The following is a 15,593-nucleotide window of genomic DNA, read 5'->3' on the forward strand; positions in this document are numbered from 1 at the left end:
TGGATGTCCGTTGGGTGGTGGACCATTCTTGATACACACGGGAAACTGTTGAGCGTGACAGGTTGATGGATAAGATTTTGTTGAAACCATATAGAACCTACAATAAAAGTGAGATGTTGCTCTGTTTCACATCCATGGAAGCTTGTGGATCCATCTGGTGCTTATACAAATACACGAATGCAAGATTGGAAGGACTTGTGTACGGTTGTTGGTTGTATAGTATTTGTCCGTTTGTTTTTTCAAGCACATGCCTACCAGCAGCCTCCGCAGTGGTTGAATGGGACCAGTCGTGTGTTACAGCGCTGTCACTGATGAATGAGCCAGTCAGCCAGTCAGGGTGGGAGGGGCTGAATTTTTATTTATTTTTTTATTTCACCTTTATTTAACCAGGTAGGCAAATTGAGAACACGTTCTCATTTACAATTGCGACCTGGCCAAGATAAAGCAAAGCAGTTCGACACATACAACAACACATAGTTACACATGGAGTAAAACAAACATACAGTCAATAATACAGTGAAAAATAAGTCTATATACAATATGAGCAAGTGAGGTGAGATAAGGGAGGTGAAGGCAAACAAAATATATATATAAATAAATAAAAATATAAAAAGGCCATGGTGGCGAAGTAAATACAATATAGCAAGTAAAAAAAAACACTGGAATGGTTGGTTTGCAGTGGAAGAAGGTGCAAAGTAGAGATAGAAATAATGGGGTGCAAAGGAGCAAAATAAATAAATACAGTAGGTAAAGAGGTAGTTGTTTGGGCTAAATTATAGATGGGCTATGTACAGGTGCAGTAATCTATGAGCTGCTCTGACAGCTGGTGCTTAAAGCTAGTGAGGGAGATAAGTGTTTCCAGTTTTAGAGATTTTTGTAGTTCGTTCCAGTCATTGGCAGCAGAGAACTGGAAGGAGAGGAAGAATTGGTTTTGGGGGTGACCAGAGAGATATACCTGCTGGAGCGCGTGCTACGGGTGGGCGTTGCTAAGGTGACCAGCGAGCTGAGATAAGGGGGGACTTTACCTAGCAGGGTCTTGTAGATGACCTGGAGCCAGTGGGTTTGGCGACGAGTGTGAAGCGAGGGCCAGCCAACGAGAGCGTACAGGTCGCAGTGGTGGGTAGTATATGGGGCTTTGGTGACAAAACGGATGGCACTGTGATAGACTGCATCCAATTTATTGAGTAGGGTTTTGGAGGCTATTTTGTAAATGACATCACCGAAGTCGAGGATTGGTAGGATGGTCAGTTTTACAAGGGTATGTTTGGCAGCATGAGTGAAGGATGCTTTGTTGCGGAATAGGAAGCCGATTCTAGATTTAACTTTGGATTGGAGATGCTTGATGTGAGTCTGGAAGGAGAGTTTACAGTCTAACCAGACACCTAGGTATTTGTAGTTGTCCACATATTCTAAGTCAGAGCCGTCCAGAGTAGTGATGTTGGACAGGCGGGCAGGTGCAGGCAGCGATCGGTTGAAGAGCATGCATTTAGTTTTACTTGTATTTAAGAGCAATTGGAGGCCACGGAAGGAGAGTTGTATGGCATTGAAGCTCGCCTGGAGGGTTGTTAACACAGTGTCAAAAGGGCCAGAAGTATACAGAATAGTGTCGTCTGCGTAGAGGTGGATCAGAGACTCACCAGCAGCAAGAGCGACATCATTGATGTATACAGAGAAGAGAGTCGGTCCAAGAATTGAACCCTGTGGCACCCCCATAGAGACTGCCAGAGGTCCGGACAACAGACCCTCCGATTTGACACACTGAACTCGATCAGAGAAGTAGTTGGTGAACCAGGCGAGGCAATCATTAGAGAAACCAAGGCTGTCGAGTCTGCCGATGAGGATGTGGTGATTGACAGAGTCAAAAGCCTTGGCCAGGTCAATGAATATGGCTGCACAGTACTGTTTCCTATCGATAGCGGTTAAGATATCGTTTATGACCTTGAGCGTGGCTGAGGTGCACCCATGACCAGCTCAAACCAGATTGCATAGCGGAGAAGGTATGGTGGGATTCGAGATGGTCGGTAATCTGTTTGTTGACTTGGCTTTTGAAGACCTTAGAAAGGCAGGGTAGGATAGATATAGGTCTGTAGCAGTTTGGGTCAAGAGTGTCTCCCCCTTTGAAGAGGGGGATAACCGCAGCTGCTTTCCAATCTTTGGGAATCTCAGACGACACGAAAGAGAGGTTGAAAAGGCTGGTAATAGGGGTGGCAACAATTTCAGCAGATAGTTTTAGAAAGAAAGGGTCCAGATTATCTAGCCCGGCTGATTTGTAAGGGTCCAGATTTTGCAGCTCTTTCAGAACATCAGCTGACTGTATTTGGGAGAAAGAGAAGTGGGGAAGGCTTGGGCGAGTAGCAGAGGGGAGGGCAGTGCTGTTGACCGGGGTAGGGGTAGCCAGGTGGAAAGCATGGCCAGCCGTAGAAAAATGCTTATTGAAATTCTCAATTATAGTGGATTTGTCGGTGGTGACAGTATTTCCTATCTTCAGTGCAGTTGGAAGCTGGGAGGAGGTGTTCTTATTCTCCATGGACTTTACAGTGTCCCAGAACTTTTTTGAGTTTGTGTTGCAGGAAGCAAATTTCTGCTTGAAAAACCTAGCCTTGGCTTTTCTAACTGCCTGTGTATACTGGTTTCTAGCTTCCCTGAAAAGTTGCATATCACGGGGGCTGTTCGATGCTAATGCAGAACGCCATAGGATGTTTTTCTGTTGGTTAAGGGCAGTCAGGTCAGGAGAGAACCAAGGGCTATATCTGTTCCTGGTTCAAAATTTCTTGAATGGGGCATGCTTATTCAAGATGGTGAGGAAGGCATTTTTAAAAAATATCCAGGCATCCTCTACTGACGGGATGAGTTCAATATCCTTCCAGGATACCTCGGCCAGGTCGATTAGAAAGGCCTGCTCGCTGAAGTGTTTCAGGGAGCGTTTGACAGTGATGAGTGGAGGTCGTTTGATCGCTGACCCATTACGGATACAGGCAATGAGGCAGTGATCGCTGAGATCTTGGTTGAAAACAGCAGAGGTGTATTTGGAGGGCAAGTTGGTTAGGATGATGTCTATGAGGGTACCCGTGTTTACGGAATTGGGGTGATATCTGGTAGGTTCATTGATAATTTGTGTGAGATTGAGGGCATCAAGCTTAGATTGTAGGATGGCTGGGGTGTTAAGCATGTTCCAATTTAGGTCGCCTAGCAGCACAAGCTCTGAAGATAGATGGGGGGCAATCAGTTCACATATGGTGTCCAGAGCACAGCTGGGGGCAGAGGGTGGTCTATAGCAGGCGGCAACAGTGAGAGACTTGTTTTTAGAGAGGTGGATTTTTAAAAGTAGGAGTTCAAATTGTTTCGGAACAGACCTGGATAGTAAAACAGAACTCTGCAGGCAATCCTTGCAGTATATTGCAACACCGCCCCCTTTGGCCGTTCTATCTTGTCTGAAAATCTTGTAGTTAGCGGTGAAAATGTCAGAATTTTTGGTGGTCTTCCTAAGCCAGGATTCAGACACGGCTAAAACATCTGGGTTGGCAGAGTGTGCTAAAGCAGTGAACAAACTTAGGGAGGAGGCTTCTAATGTTAACATGCATGAAACCAAGGCTATTACGGTTACAGAAGTCATCAAAAGAGAGCGCCTGGGGAATAGGAGTGGAGCTAGGTACTGCAGGGCCTGGATTCACCTCTACATCACCAGAGGAACAGAGGAGGAGTAGGATAAGGGTACGGCTAAAAGCTATGAGAATTGGTCGTTTAGAACGTCTAGAACAGAGTAAAAGGACGTTTCTGGGGGCGATAAAATAGCTTCAAGGAATAATGTACAGACAAAGGTATGGTAGGATGTGAATACAGTGGAGGTAAACCTAGGTAATGAGTGATGATGAGAGAGATATTGTCTCTAGAAACATCATTGAAACCAGGTGATGTCATCGCATATGTGGGTGGTGGAACTGAGAGGTTGGATATATAGTGAGCAGGGCTAGAGGCTCTACAGTGAAATAAGCCAATAAACACTAACCAGAACAGCAATGGACAAGGCATATTTACATTAAGGAGAGGCATGCTTAATCGAGTGATCATAAGGGTCCAGTGAGTAGAGGTTGGTTGGGGTCACGGCGATCCAGACAGCTGGCCGGGTAGCTGGCTATCGGTAGCAAGATAACATAGGATGGAGGTCTGTTTTTTATTTTTTATTTTTTTATTTTTTATTATTATTATTTTTTATTTTTTTCACCTCGTTCGTTTCCGTCGGTAGATTAGTGGGGTTCCGTGTGGTAGAGGGGATCGATCCAATTGGCAAAATAGATATAGTGACCCAAGAAAAAAAGAAAAAAATTGTCCGGTATATTTATTTAGATAGCAGCCGATAAGACTGCTAATAATTAGCAGATGGGTATTCAGAAACGTCGCAATGGAAAAGCCTGTTGAAACCACCTCGGACAATTACGTCGGCAGACCAGTCGTGATGGATCGGCGGGGCTCCGTGTCGGCAATAAAGGGTCCAGTCCAATTGGCAAAAGAGGTATTGTATCCCAAGAATCCGCAGGTAGACCTCTTCGGCTAGCCGGCAGATGGGCCTAGCTCGAGGCTAGCTCAAGGCTAACTGGTGCTTGTTTCGGGACAGAGGTATTAGCCAGTAGTAGCCACTTGGTTGCAGCTAGCTAGCGACGATGATCCGGTGTAATTGTCCAGAGCTTGCGTCAGGAATCCGGTGATGTGGTAGAGAAAAAGCAGTCCTATATTCTCTGGGTTGATATCGCGCCTGTAGACTGGCATGTATTGGCCCGAGCTGAAGCTGGCTGGTGTCCGAGTTAAGGGTGAAGACCGCAGCAGTGGCTAACTGACTACTAGCTAGTAGCTAGTTATCTGGCTAGCTTCTGATTGGGGTTACGGTTCTAAAGTATAAAAAAAATAGCAGATCCGTACCGCATTGGGTGAGGCGGGTTGCGGGAATGTATATTCAGTTCCAAGATGGAAAGTGAAATTAAAATATATACGAAATGTATACAAAAAATACGAGGACTATTTACGCGGGACAAGACGGGACAAGACAAACACACGTCCGACTGCTACGCCATCTTGGAATCTCTCATGAGGTGAGGCCAACTATGAGGCCAATAGGTGCTTGCAGTAACAAGGAAAGAATGTGATTGACAACTGACTGTACCATGCCTTATACAATGATAGGGAGAGAACACCCACCTAAATGCGTAGGTATACCCACACATTAGCATGTAAATAACACCTCTATTTTTAACAATGAGACCGGGTCAAAGGGAATGCATGTCTCATAGGTAATATATCTATTTTATAACATAGGTGTTTATCTCGCTTCATTGGAGGCCAATAAACATGCTAAAGAATTGCAAGGAGTCTAGACTCTAAATGGGGATAAGGAAGAAATTCATTCAACAGCCAGGCATTATCAGTTCTCCCAGGATTTTGAACTATGAATGTAGTTCTTGGGCTTGCAGTTGGGGAATGTAGAGAGTTCTGAAGCAAATATCATGCAGAAAGTCAAGACTGAGGCTATACTGGAAAAACAACCAGCGATGATGTCATGGAAACATGCCCAGCTTTTAAATGAAAAAAGGCTTAAAAACATCTATTAGTAAAATGCCATTTGCAATCAGAGCTTATCACAAAAGCCCTAGGCCATGCTTGGCTTTCTCCCCTTGGCAGGAAGCAGCATGGTGGCATCAACAGAGTGTAGACTACATACAGGGAAGATCAGCAGCACATGCACATTTGCAAGTCCTATTGCTCATGCAAAACCCTGCACTGGTTTTCAAGTACTACTCATTTGTACAGCTTATCAATTTGGTAGAGACATATCAAGCTCCTGCAATTTGGCTGCCAAATTTCTTTCTAATTCTTGGTCACTAGAAACCTGAAAATGTAGGATGACATTCTGAGCTGATATTGTGTTATCTGTGCCAAATTTAATCTTAATCAGTGTTAAAAAGGTATACAGTGCCCTCCACTAATATTGGCACACTTGGTAAATATGAGCAAAACGGGCTGTGAAAAAAATGTCTTTGCTATTTGCCCTCTTGGTCTTTCATTCAAAATTTTCACAAAAATCTAACCTTTAAAAGTTTTTGTGTGCCACAATTATTGGCACCCCTAAAAATTCTTATGAGTAAAATCTAAGTATATTCCTATTCATATTTTATGTTCACCTGAGTGATTAGGAACACTTAAGTGGTAAGCCATGACTTCCTGTTTCACTGGGGTATAAATATGATGTGCGACAGGCCAAGTTCCCATAGTCATCCATCACTATGGGAAAGACCCGAGAATACAGTAATGATGTGCGACAAAAGGTTGTTGAGCTGCACAAATCAGGAAACGGCTATAAGAAAATGGCTCAATGGTTGAATATGCCCATTTCCACTATCGGGGCAATAATTAGTTTTAAAGCTACTGAAGATGTTAACAATCGGCCAGGAAGAGGACGTGTGTCTATATTGACCCCACGCACAGTGAAAAGGATGGTTAGATTGGCCAAAAAACAGCTGGAGAATTGCAGACGTTAGTTGGGTCTTGGGGTCAGAAAGTCTCCAAAACTACGATTAGACGACGCCTACATAACCACAAGTTGTTTGGGAGGGTTGCCATAAAAAAAGCCTTTGCTGTCATCAAACAACAAACTCAAGCGCCTACAGTTTTCCAAACGTTACTGGAACTTTCAATGGGACCGTGTTCTATGGTCAGATGAGGCCAAAATAGAGCTTTTTGGAAACACACACCAGAGGTGGGTTTGGCGTAGACAAAAATATATCCATGCAGAAAATGACCACATCCTCACTGTGAAGTATGGTGGTGGATCTTTGTTGTTGTGGGCCTGTTTTTCTTCCAAGGAACCTGGATAACTTGTTAGGATACATGGTATCATAGACTCCATCAAGTACCAGCAGATATTAAATCAAAACCTGACTGCCTCTGCTAGAAAGCTTAAACTGGGCCGTGGTTGGATCTTCCAGCAGGACAATAATCCAAAGCACACCTCAAATCAACACACAAATTGTTCACTGACCACAGAACCAAGGTTTTGCCATGCCATCTCAGTCCCCTGACCTAAACCCCATAGAAAACCTGTGGGATGAGCTGAAGAGGAGAGTCCACAAATGGGAAATCTCAGAATTTGAAGGATCTGGAGAGATTCTGTATGGAGGAATGGTCTCAGATCCCTTGCCATGTGTTCTCCAACTTCATTACTGATTCTAGGAGAAGGCTCAGAGATGTTATCTTGGCAAAGGGAGGTTGCACACAGTATTGAATGAAGGGGTGCCAATAGTTGTGGTACACATATATTTGAGAAAAATATTTGTTTTGTGATAACATTTTTTTTACATTATTTTACTTTAAATAAAGGTTAGATTTTTGAATAAAAGCCCAAGAGGATAAACTATTTAAAAAGATCACAGCCCGTTGTGCTCATTTACTAAGCATGTCAATATTAGTGGAGCACACTGTATCTTGGTAGTCTGTGTATGATGGCAATACACCGCTTTTTTTTTCTTTACATTTGAGAAATTGATAATGTCTATATTCAATGTCATACTACAGCCGTATTACATAACTCAAATGATACACGGCCAGTTATTCATAATGGACTCTTTTACTGTGACCGTAGTGGGGAGAGTGGAGCAGGAAAGACGGAGAGCACCAAGCTGCTGCTCAGACAGATCATGGAGCTGTGCAGAGCCAACTCTCAGCTGGAGCAACAGATATTACAGGTAAGACCTCATACCTACCCCAATATATGTCAAGAAATAAATGTATAATTCTCTTATCTAATGCTAACACGGAGCAACATATATTGCCAGTAAGCTAGAGCTCTATTATATCTATAATAATGCTCACTTACACTGAGTATAGCAAACATTAGGAACAACTTCTTAATAATGAGCCAGGGATGCTGGCCCAAGTTGTCTTCAATGCTTCCCACAGTTGTGTCAAGTTGGTTGGATGTCCTTTTGGTGGTGGACCCTTCTTGATACACACGGGAAACTATTTAGCGTGAAAAACCCAGCAGCGTTGCAGTTCTTGACACAAACCGTTGCGCCTGGCACCTACTATCATACCCTGTTCAATGGCACTTAAATATTTTGTCTTGCGCATTCACTCTGAATGGCACACTTACACAATCCATGTCTCAATTGTCTCAAGGCTTTTTAACCTGTCTCCTCCCCTTCATCTACACTGACTTAAAGTGGATTTAGCAAGTGACTTCAATAAGGGATCATAGCTTTTACCTGGATTCACCTGATCATTCTATGCCTGTGCCCAAGAACACTAAGATAACCTGCTTAAATGACTACCGACTGGTAGCACTCACGTCTGAAAAGCTGGTCATGGCTCACATTAACACCATTATCCCAGAAACCCTAGACCCATTCCAATTTGCATACCGACCCAACCGATGCACAGATGATGCAATCTCTATAGCACTCCACACTGCCCTTTCCCACCTGGACAAAAGGAACACCTATGTGAGAATGCTATTCATTGACTACAGCTCAGCGTTCAACACCATAGTGCCCTCAAAGCTCATCAATAAGCTAAGGATCCTGTGACTAAACACCTCCCTCTGCAACTGGATGATGAACTTCCTGACGGGCCGCCCCCAGGTAGTAAGGGTAGGTAGCAACACATCCGCCATGCTGATCCTCAACACAGGGGCCCCTCAGGGGTGCGTGCTCAGCCCCCTCCTGTACTCCCTGTTCACTCATGACTGCACGACTCCAACACACCATCATTAAGTTTGCCGATGACACAACAGTGCTAGGCCTGATCACCGACAACGATGAGACCGCCTATAGGGAGGAGGTCTGAGACCTGGCCGTGTGGTGCCAGGACAACAACCTCTCCCTCAACATGATCAAGGCAAAGGAGATGATTGTGGACTACAGGAAAAGGAGGACTGAGCACGCCCCCATTCTCATCAACGGGGCTGCAGTGGAGCAGGTTGAGAGCTTCAAGTTCCTTAGTGTCCACATCACCAACAAACTAACATGGTCCAAGCACACCAAGACAGTCGTGAAGAGGGCACGACAAAACCTATTCCCCCTCAGGAGATTGAAAACATTTGGCATGGGTCCTCAGATCCTCAAAAGGTTCTACAGCTGCACCATCGAGAGCATCCTGACTGGTTGCATCACTGCCTGGAATGGCAAGTGCTCGGCCTCTGACTGCAAGGCACTACATCTGTGCACTACTGCTCAGTACATCACTGGGGCCAAGCTCCCAGCCATCCAACACCTCTATACCAGGTGGTGTCAGAGGAAGGCCCTAAAAATTGTCAAAGACTCCAGCCACCCTAGTTGATAGACTGTTCTCTCTGCTACCGCACGGCAAGCGGTACCAGAGCGCCAAGTGTATGTCCAAGAGGCTTCTAAACAACTTCTGCCCCCAAGTCATAAGACTCCTGAACACCTAATCAAATGGCTACCCAGACCCCCCCGCGCTGCTACGCTCTGTTATCATCTATGCGTGGTTACTTTAACTCTACCCACATGTACATATTACCTCAACTAACCGGTGCCCCCTCACATTGGCTCTACCAGTACCCCCCTGTGTATATAGTCTCGCTATTGTTATTTTACTGCTGCTCTTTAATTACTTGTTACTTTTATTAATTATCCATATATTTTTTAAACTGCATTATTGGTTAGGGGCTTGTAAGTGATAATTTCACTGTAAGGTCTACACCTGTTGTATTCGTCGCATGTGACTAATACCATTTGATTTGTCATGTTAATGTTTTGTATGCTCAGTGTATATCAGACAAATAACAGTAATAACAATTGGGTTGGGTGCTGCAGATATGGGAGACCGATACTGCAGCTAACAGAGCAGACTGATTTCGACACAACCGTTCTACCACACCTCAGGCTTGCTCTCATACCTCAATTTAATAAATGAACATGGAATGGAACATTCTTCTTTTTGCCTCAAGCATAGCTGAATGGGCGTTGGATGAGGTTGCCCCAAACACTGATCCAGTTTGTCAACTTGTATACAGCAACCGTAGCACTGGCACATGAAGAATATGTGATCACACCTTGATGACATCACCACCTTGATGCTCATCTCTGTGTGCAGTTAAATATAGGGTTGGCCGGGGACTCGTGACCTGCTCATAACACTCATTCCAACGTCTGTGAGTCAGCCATTTTTGTAAGTCATTCAGTGGGAAACGGGCCATTTATTGTTCTACTTTGTTCTTTTACGGTCCCACCTTCAGGTTGACGTGGCTTTTATAGGAGAGAAACAATGACATGTAATGTTTGCATTAAAAAAAATATAAATTGCCTTGATTGTTGTATTATCATAGGCCTGCCCACTGTTTAGTCAGAGGATGTAGCAGTGATAAAGACGTGTGTGTGTGTGTGTGTGTGTTCTAGAGGGTATAATAATCTTGAACAGGTTAGATTACCCGAGTCCCAGTGTTCACCCTTCTGTTCCAACAAACCAAGCACACCATACACTATGCAGAGACCCACACTTGGGAAATTAACCAATTAGCATAGACCTCAGTTCATTGCACACCTCTCGTAGGCACTAGTCTCCGGTTGCCTATTGTTTGCCGCAGGCAAGACTCGGCAAGTTCAGTTGGCCCTAAGGCTACGTTCACACAGGCTGCCCAATTCTGATATTTTTTTCACTAATTAGTCATGTTTCTGGTGATGAAACCATGTTTCTGGTTTTCTGCCACAACCAACACAAGAGAAACTTCCTTCCCACCATTTTGGAAACACAAATGAAATATCATTACTTTTCTCCCCCTTGTGTTACATCCTCATGGCGTCCCAACTGTGGTGAGTATAATGGTAAACAAACAGACATGACCGATGTCTTTCTTTGGTTTCTCCTCTCTCACGCTCGAGAAGCTCTCTGTGGGAGATGAGATGAGACTGATGGTCTTGAGGAAAATTCTTGGAAGTGTGGGAAATTCTGCCAGCCTTTCTAGGGAATTGTATCTCTGGGACTTGGTGGGAGTGATTGGCTGGCTCCTTGGCTATGAGCTTGGGTTCAGAGAAAGGGTTCAGAGAAAGCCTGTGTTTGACAACTTTATATTACACTAATGTTATTCAAGGGTACATACAGTATTGATGTGATTAGAGTAGATATGGAGTTGATTATCTTATCAGAAATATCAGTATTTCTTAAGTCAGTATTCTGTAGTACTAGGTCCATGTACATTCACTACTTATTATCTTACACAAAAGTGTTACAGATGCATGTTCTCTCTAGTATTCTACACATTTTTGGAAGAGTGGAAAATGTAGTTTAACTGACCAATACTAGACAACATACAGTAAGAATGGAAATATGCTTTGCCAGACATGGCCACATGTTCAAAGTCACTACTTTCTCTATGCCACACAATTGTGTGTGTCTGCTGAGCAGAGCAGGGAGAATTGGAAGTGCCGTAGAGGGAGCAGTTCCAGCAGTCAAAACAACATATTTTTCAGACTTTTACATCTTCCATTTCCCCTTGTTTTTCTCTTGCGTTCTTCTGATGAGTTTGAGACTAATTTAGGGTCACCGAGTCCAAATAAACATGCATAATGCAAATGATACAAACAATTTTTCATAACTCACTGTTCATACAATTCTGTTTTATAAAGGTGCTGCCTGGAACAAGTAAATGTTATTTACAAACTCACTTGACTGATCCAAATATAGTAGCGTTTCTACCCTCTGACTGTTCTCAACAGTTGGCCGTGTAATTGAAGGGATGGAGGAAGTGAGCATTTAGAAGTGAAGTTATAAGGGTGATATACTGTATGTTGAGAGGATGTCCTGTGTCATTGATTTGCCACTGGGTTGAAAAAACAACTCATATCTCAGCATGCGATCCTCTCAGTGTGGGGACAGCCAGCTAGGACGTTGGTTGCATTATAATTTGTTTTACAAAATTGTCGAAAAAACAAGTCTAGGGCTCTTACTGCATTCTTCTGTATGTTTGCAAATGTTTACTGTTAACTTTTGCACACAGGATTATTGTTAACTGTTAAGTCCTCACCACCTCATCAATTCCAATGGCCTGTTAGATTTCAACACACTGACATGACCTGTAATATCGAGTAAAAGGAGATTTATTTTATTTTTTACAGCTACAATGAGCCTGCTGTTTGTCCCTGAATAAGAGCATGTATTGTCTTCTACTTTCAACTTCCACTTCCTCTATTCTCCTGAGGTGTCAGATATAAATAATTTCCTAATTAATCCAATGACCTTTGTCTTGGGTATTCATTTCCTCCATGCAAAGTGGTGAACTCTTGATGTTGCTGCTCTGGTATTGTGGTTTCATATTAACACAGCCTTTACCTTAAAGGTTGTTTCTAGTAAAGAAACAAGAGACACTGGTCATGAATTTCATATTGTATTGCATCCAGACTACAATGTTTTAATTCTCCCCTGTGTATCAGATAATAAACCCTCAGTGTGTTTTGATGCCTAGCCTCATGTGACAGCTGGCCAATGTTCTCCTCTGATGTAATGTCGTCAGGCACACGGCTAGTGAATTACTCTAGTACTGTTGGTGCCTCATGGAAGGTTGCAAATGGATGTCAAGAATCTATTTATGTCTTTATGATTAGGGCTTGGTCACGACAAACTCCTGGCCCCATTTAGGATCACTATAATGTAAGTTCTGGAGCTGTACTAATCTTGTACTGTATGGTGTTTCTAGGTGAATCCTCTGCTGGAGGCCTTTGGCAATGCCCAGACTGTGATGAATGACAACAGCAGTCGCTTCGGGAAGTATATTCAGCTGCGCTTCCACAACTCCTCAGGTGTGTGTGTGTGTGTATGTGTGTGACGTTTTTTAATCATCTATTGGTGTGTGCTTATGTTAAAATTAGTTTATTTATACACTTAAATAATTTCCTGTGAATTACGTGATGATTACATTGATACGACAAAGACATTTAGATGCAGCACGACTTATTTTAGCGTATAATGTGTTGTAACTGAACCTGTATGTGTATGGTGCTGTGATCTAACAGTCAAAGGAGCTAAGATCAACGAGTACCTCCTGGAGAAGTCTCGTGTGGTCCACCAGGATGAGGGCGAGAGGAACTTCCATATCTTCTACTGCATGCTGGCAGGCATCTCCCCGGACGACAAAGACATGTATGGACTCCTGGACCCCACGCAGTACAGGTGGGTCCGACTGTGATGTCATCACTCTGCAACGTTTCCTCAACAGGTAGCAATACAGTGGGTGTGGTCTGGGAATCAGTTAAAAAATACCACACTGTCATCAAGGTGTCATAGTTCACACACTCTCTATAATCACTAATAGCCATGATGTCATCTTACTGTAATGTTCTCAGCAGGGTGAAATACTGACTTAATTTTTTTAATTCAAGCTTTATTTAGCTAGACAAGTCAGTTAAGAACACATTCTTATTTACAATGACGGCCTAGCCGGGCCAAACACTAACCCAGACAAGGCTGGGCCAATTGTGCGCTGCCCTATGGGACTCCTAATCGCGGCCGGTTGTGATACAGCCTGGAATCGAACCAGGGTATGTAGTGACGCCTCTAGCACTGAGATGCAGTGCCTTAGACCGCTGCGCCACTCGGGAGCCCAAGATGATTAAGCTGACTATCTTCCTGTAATAACCCATATAATATGATACAATATACCATATTTTCATCTTGTCACTTTCTTATCACAGTTTCAAGCTGTACCTAAGTGTGTCTAAGTAATTCATTATTTTTCCTGGCATAAACCAAGGTGTTTGTTTTGAAACTCTGCTATCTATGTCTAATATTACTGTCTTTTTTGGTTCTCATGGCTTATACAAGTAGCGACCGCATAGTTCTCAGTGTTGTACAGTATGTATATGCTACTTGTATTTCACTTCTTCTTGACAGTTGAACAGGCCTGGAGTGAAATGCTAGGTATTCAAACAATTTGGTGTTGTGCCCTACTATGTTGTACAACCTTTACAATACAGTGCACCAATGTAGAAGCCTCAAAGTGTTTGTCTATCAGATATGCATAATGTATTTGCCCTCATTCCTTCATATGAAGCCTATGTGTGTGTGTAGTTATCTGTGCTCACCCATCAGATCTGTATAAATGTGTTTCTGTGGCTATGTGTCTGTCAGGTATCTGAATGGGCGGTACGGCTCAGAGGACATAGTAAGGAAATGGGGGGAGAAGTACAGTGAGGTGTGTAACGCCATGGACATGGTGGGATTTGAGGAACAGGTAAGACCTCTCATTGGAAAACTGTCTTTCTCATCCTCTTACAGTATATCAGTCATAAAAGCAAACTCATATTGTCCGTATTGCCATGGGCTGGGATTTCACATTTTCTCCATGAGTAGAACATCTGAATGTACTTTAATGTTCGACTAATTGGTTGATTGACTGATAAACGAATGGGTTGATGAATAAGCTGATTAACCAAAAGATAATTGACCAATTGATTTGATGATTGATTGATTGACTGACAGATGGACTGATATATATATACTGTATATGTTGTGTCATCAGGAGAAGGTAGACATGATGACTATTCTAGCAGGGATCCTTTCTCTGGGAAACATCATGTTTGAGCCCACAGAGACCGACGCTCTCAGGGTCACCGACAAGTCCATGGGCTGGCTCAAAGCCACAGCCGTGAGTACTCTACAGCCTTCTCTCCTTTTCTTTCATCCCGTCTTATTTTACTTAACAAAATAGTTTAGATCAGGGCTTTCCAACGTTCCTGGAGAGCTACCCTCCTGTAGGTTTTCGCTCCAGTTGCTATAACCTGATTCAGCTTACCAACCAGCTAATTGCTAGATAACCTACAGACGGTAGCTCTCCACGAACAGGGTTGGAGAGCCATGGTCTAGATACTGTCTCAATTATTACCAACTTGAGTATGATCTCTTTTTTTATGTTCATGGGAAATTCACATTTGTCCTTTGTATCAATTTATTCACCTTTGTCCTTGTTTGTTAATGGTTCTCTTTATCTACAGTAATTACAGCAGCAACGTCTGTTAACATTTACAATTTCCTTATTAACCTGTGGGTGTTTTCCAGATAGGCAATTAACATTTAGCTTGTTTTCCTCCATAATTGTTTCATCCCTGACATTGACATAACAAAAGAGAGACTTCAAGAACAGTTCCAACAGTAGAAGTGTCCATCTGTTGGACTAATAATAATAGATTTTAATAAGTTACAGTTCATAGAAGGAAATCCGTCAATTGAAATAAATAAATTAGACCCTAATCTATGGATTTCACATGACTGGGCAGGGGTGCAGCCATGGGTGGGCCACTTGGGAGCCAGGCCCAGCCATGTGAAATGAGTTTTTCCCCACAAAAGGGAACAAAACTCAGAATGAGTTTTTCCCCACAAAAGGACTTTATTACAGACAGAAATACTTCGAAGCACCCCCTCAGACGAAGCCGTATGTGGAGGTCCTGGTCTGGCGTGGTGTGGTTGTGAGGCCGTTTGGACGTACTGCCAAATTCTCAAAAACGACATTGGAGGCAGCTTATGGTAGAGAAATTAACATTCAATTCTCTGGCAACAGCTCTGGTGGACATTCCTGCAGTCAGCATGCCAATTGCATGCTC

General features: G+C 43.2%; 1 protein-coding gene across 1 annotated transcript in view; it reads left to right on the forward strand.

Moving 5' to 3' along the window:
• The window catches only part of LOC129818491 (myosin-IIIb-like), a 59,829-nt gene that overhangs the window by 12,375 nt on the left and 31,861 nt on the right, over window positions 1-15,593 (forward strand). The window contains exons 4-8 of the mRNA XM_055874435.1: window positions 7,628-7,730; window positions 12,695-12,797; window positions 13,011-13,167; window positions 14,125-14,227; window positions 14,516-14,641. Coding sequence (XP_055730410.1) covers window positions 7,628-7,730; window positions 12,695-12,797; window positions 13,011-13,167; window positions 14,125-14,227; window positions 14,516-14,641 — 592 coding nt within the window. The remainder of the gene's footprint in view (window positions 1-7,627; window positions 7,731-12,694; window positions 12,798-13,010; window positions 13,168-14,124; window positions 14,228-14,515; window positions 14,642-15,593) is intronic.

This window comes from Salvelinus fontinalis, chromosome 21 (genome assembly GCF_029448725.1).
Source record: "Salvelinus fontinalis isolate EN_2023a chromosome 21, ASM2944872v1, whole genome shotgun sequence".
In the NCBI taxonomy this organism is placed as follows: domain Eukaryota; kingdom Metazoa; phylum Chordata; class Actinopteri; order Salmoniformes; family Salmonidae; genus Salvelinus; species Salvelinus fontinalis.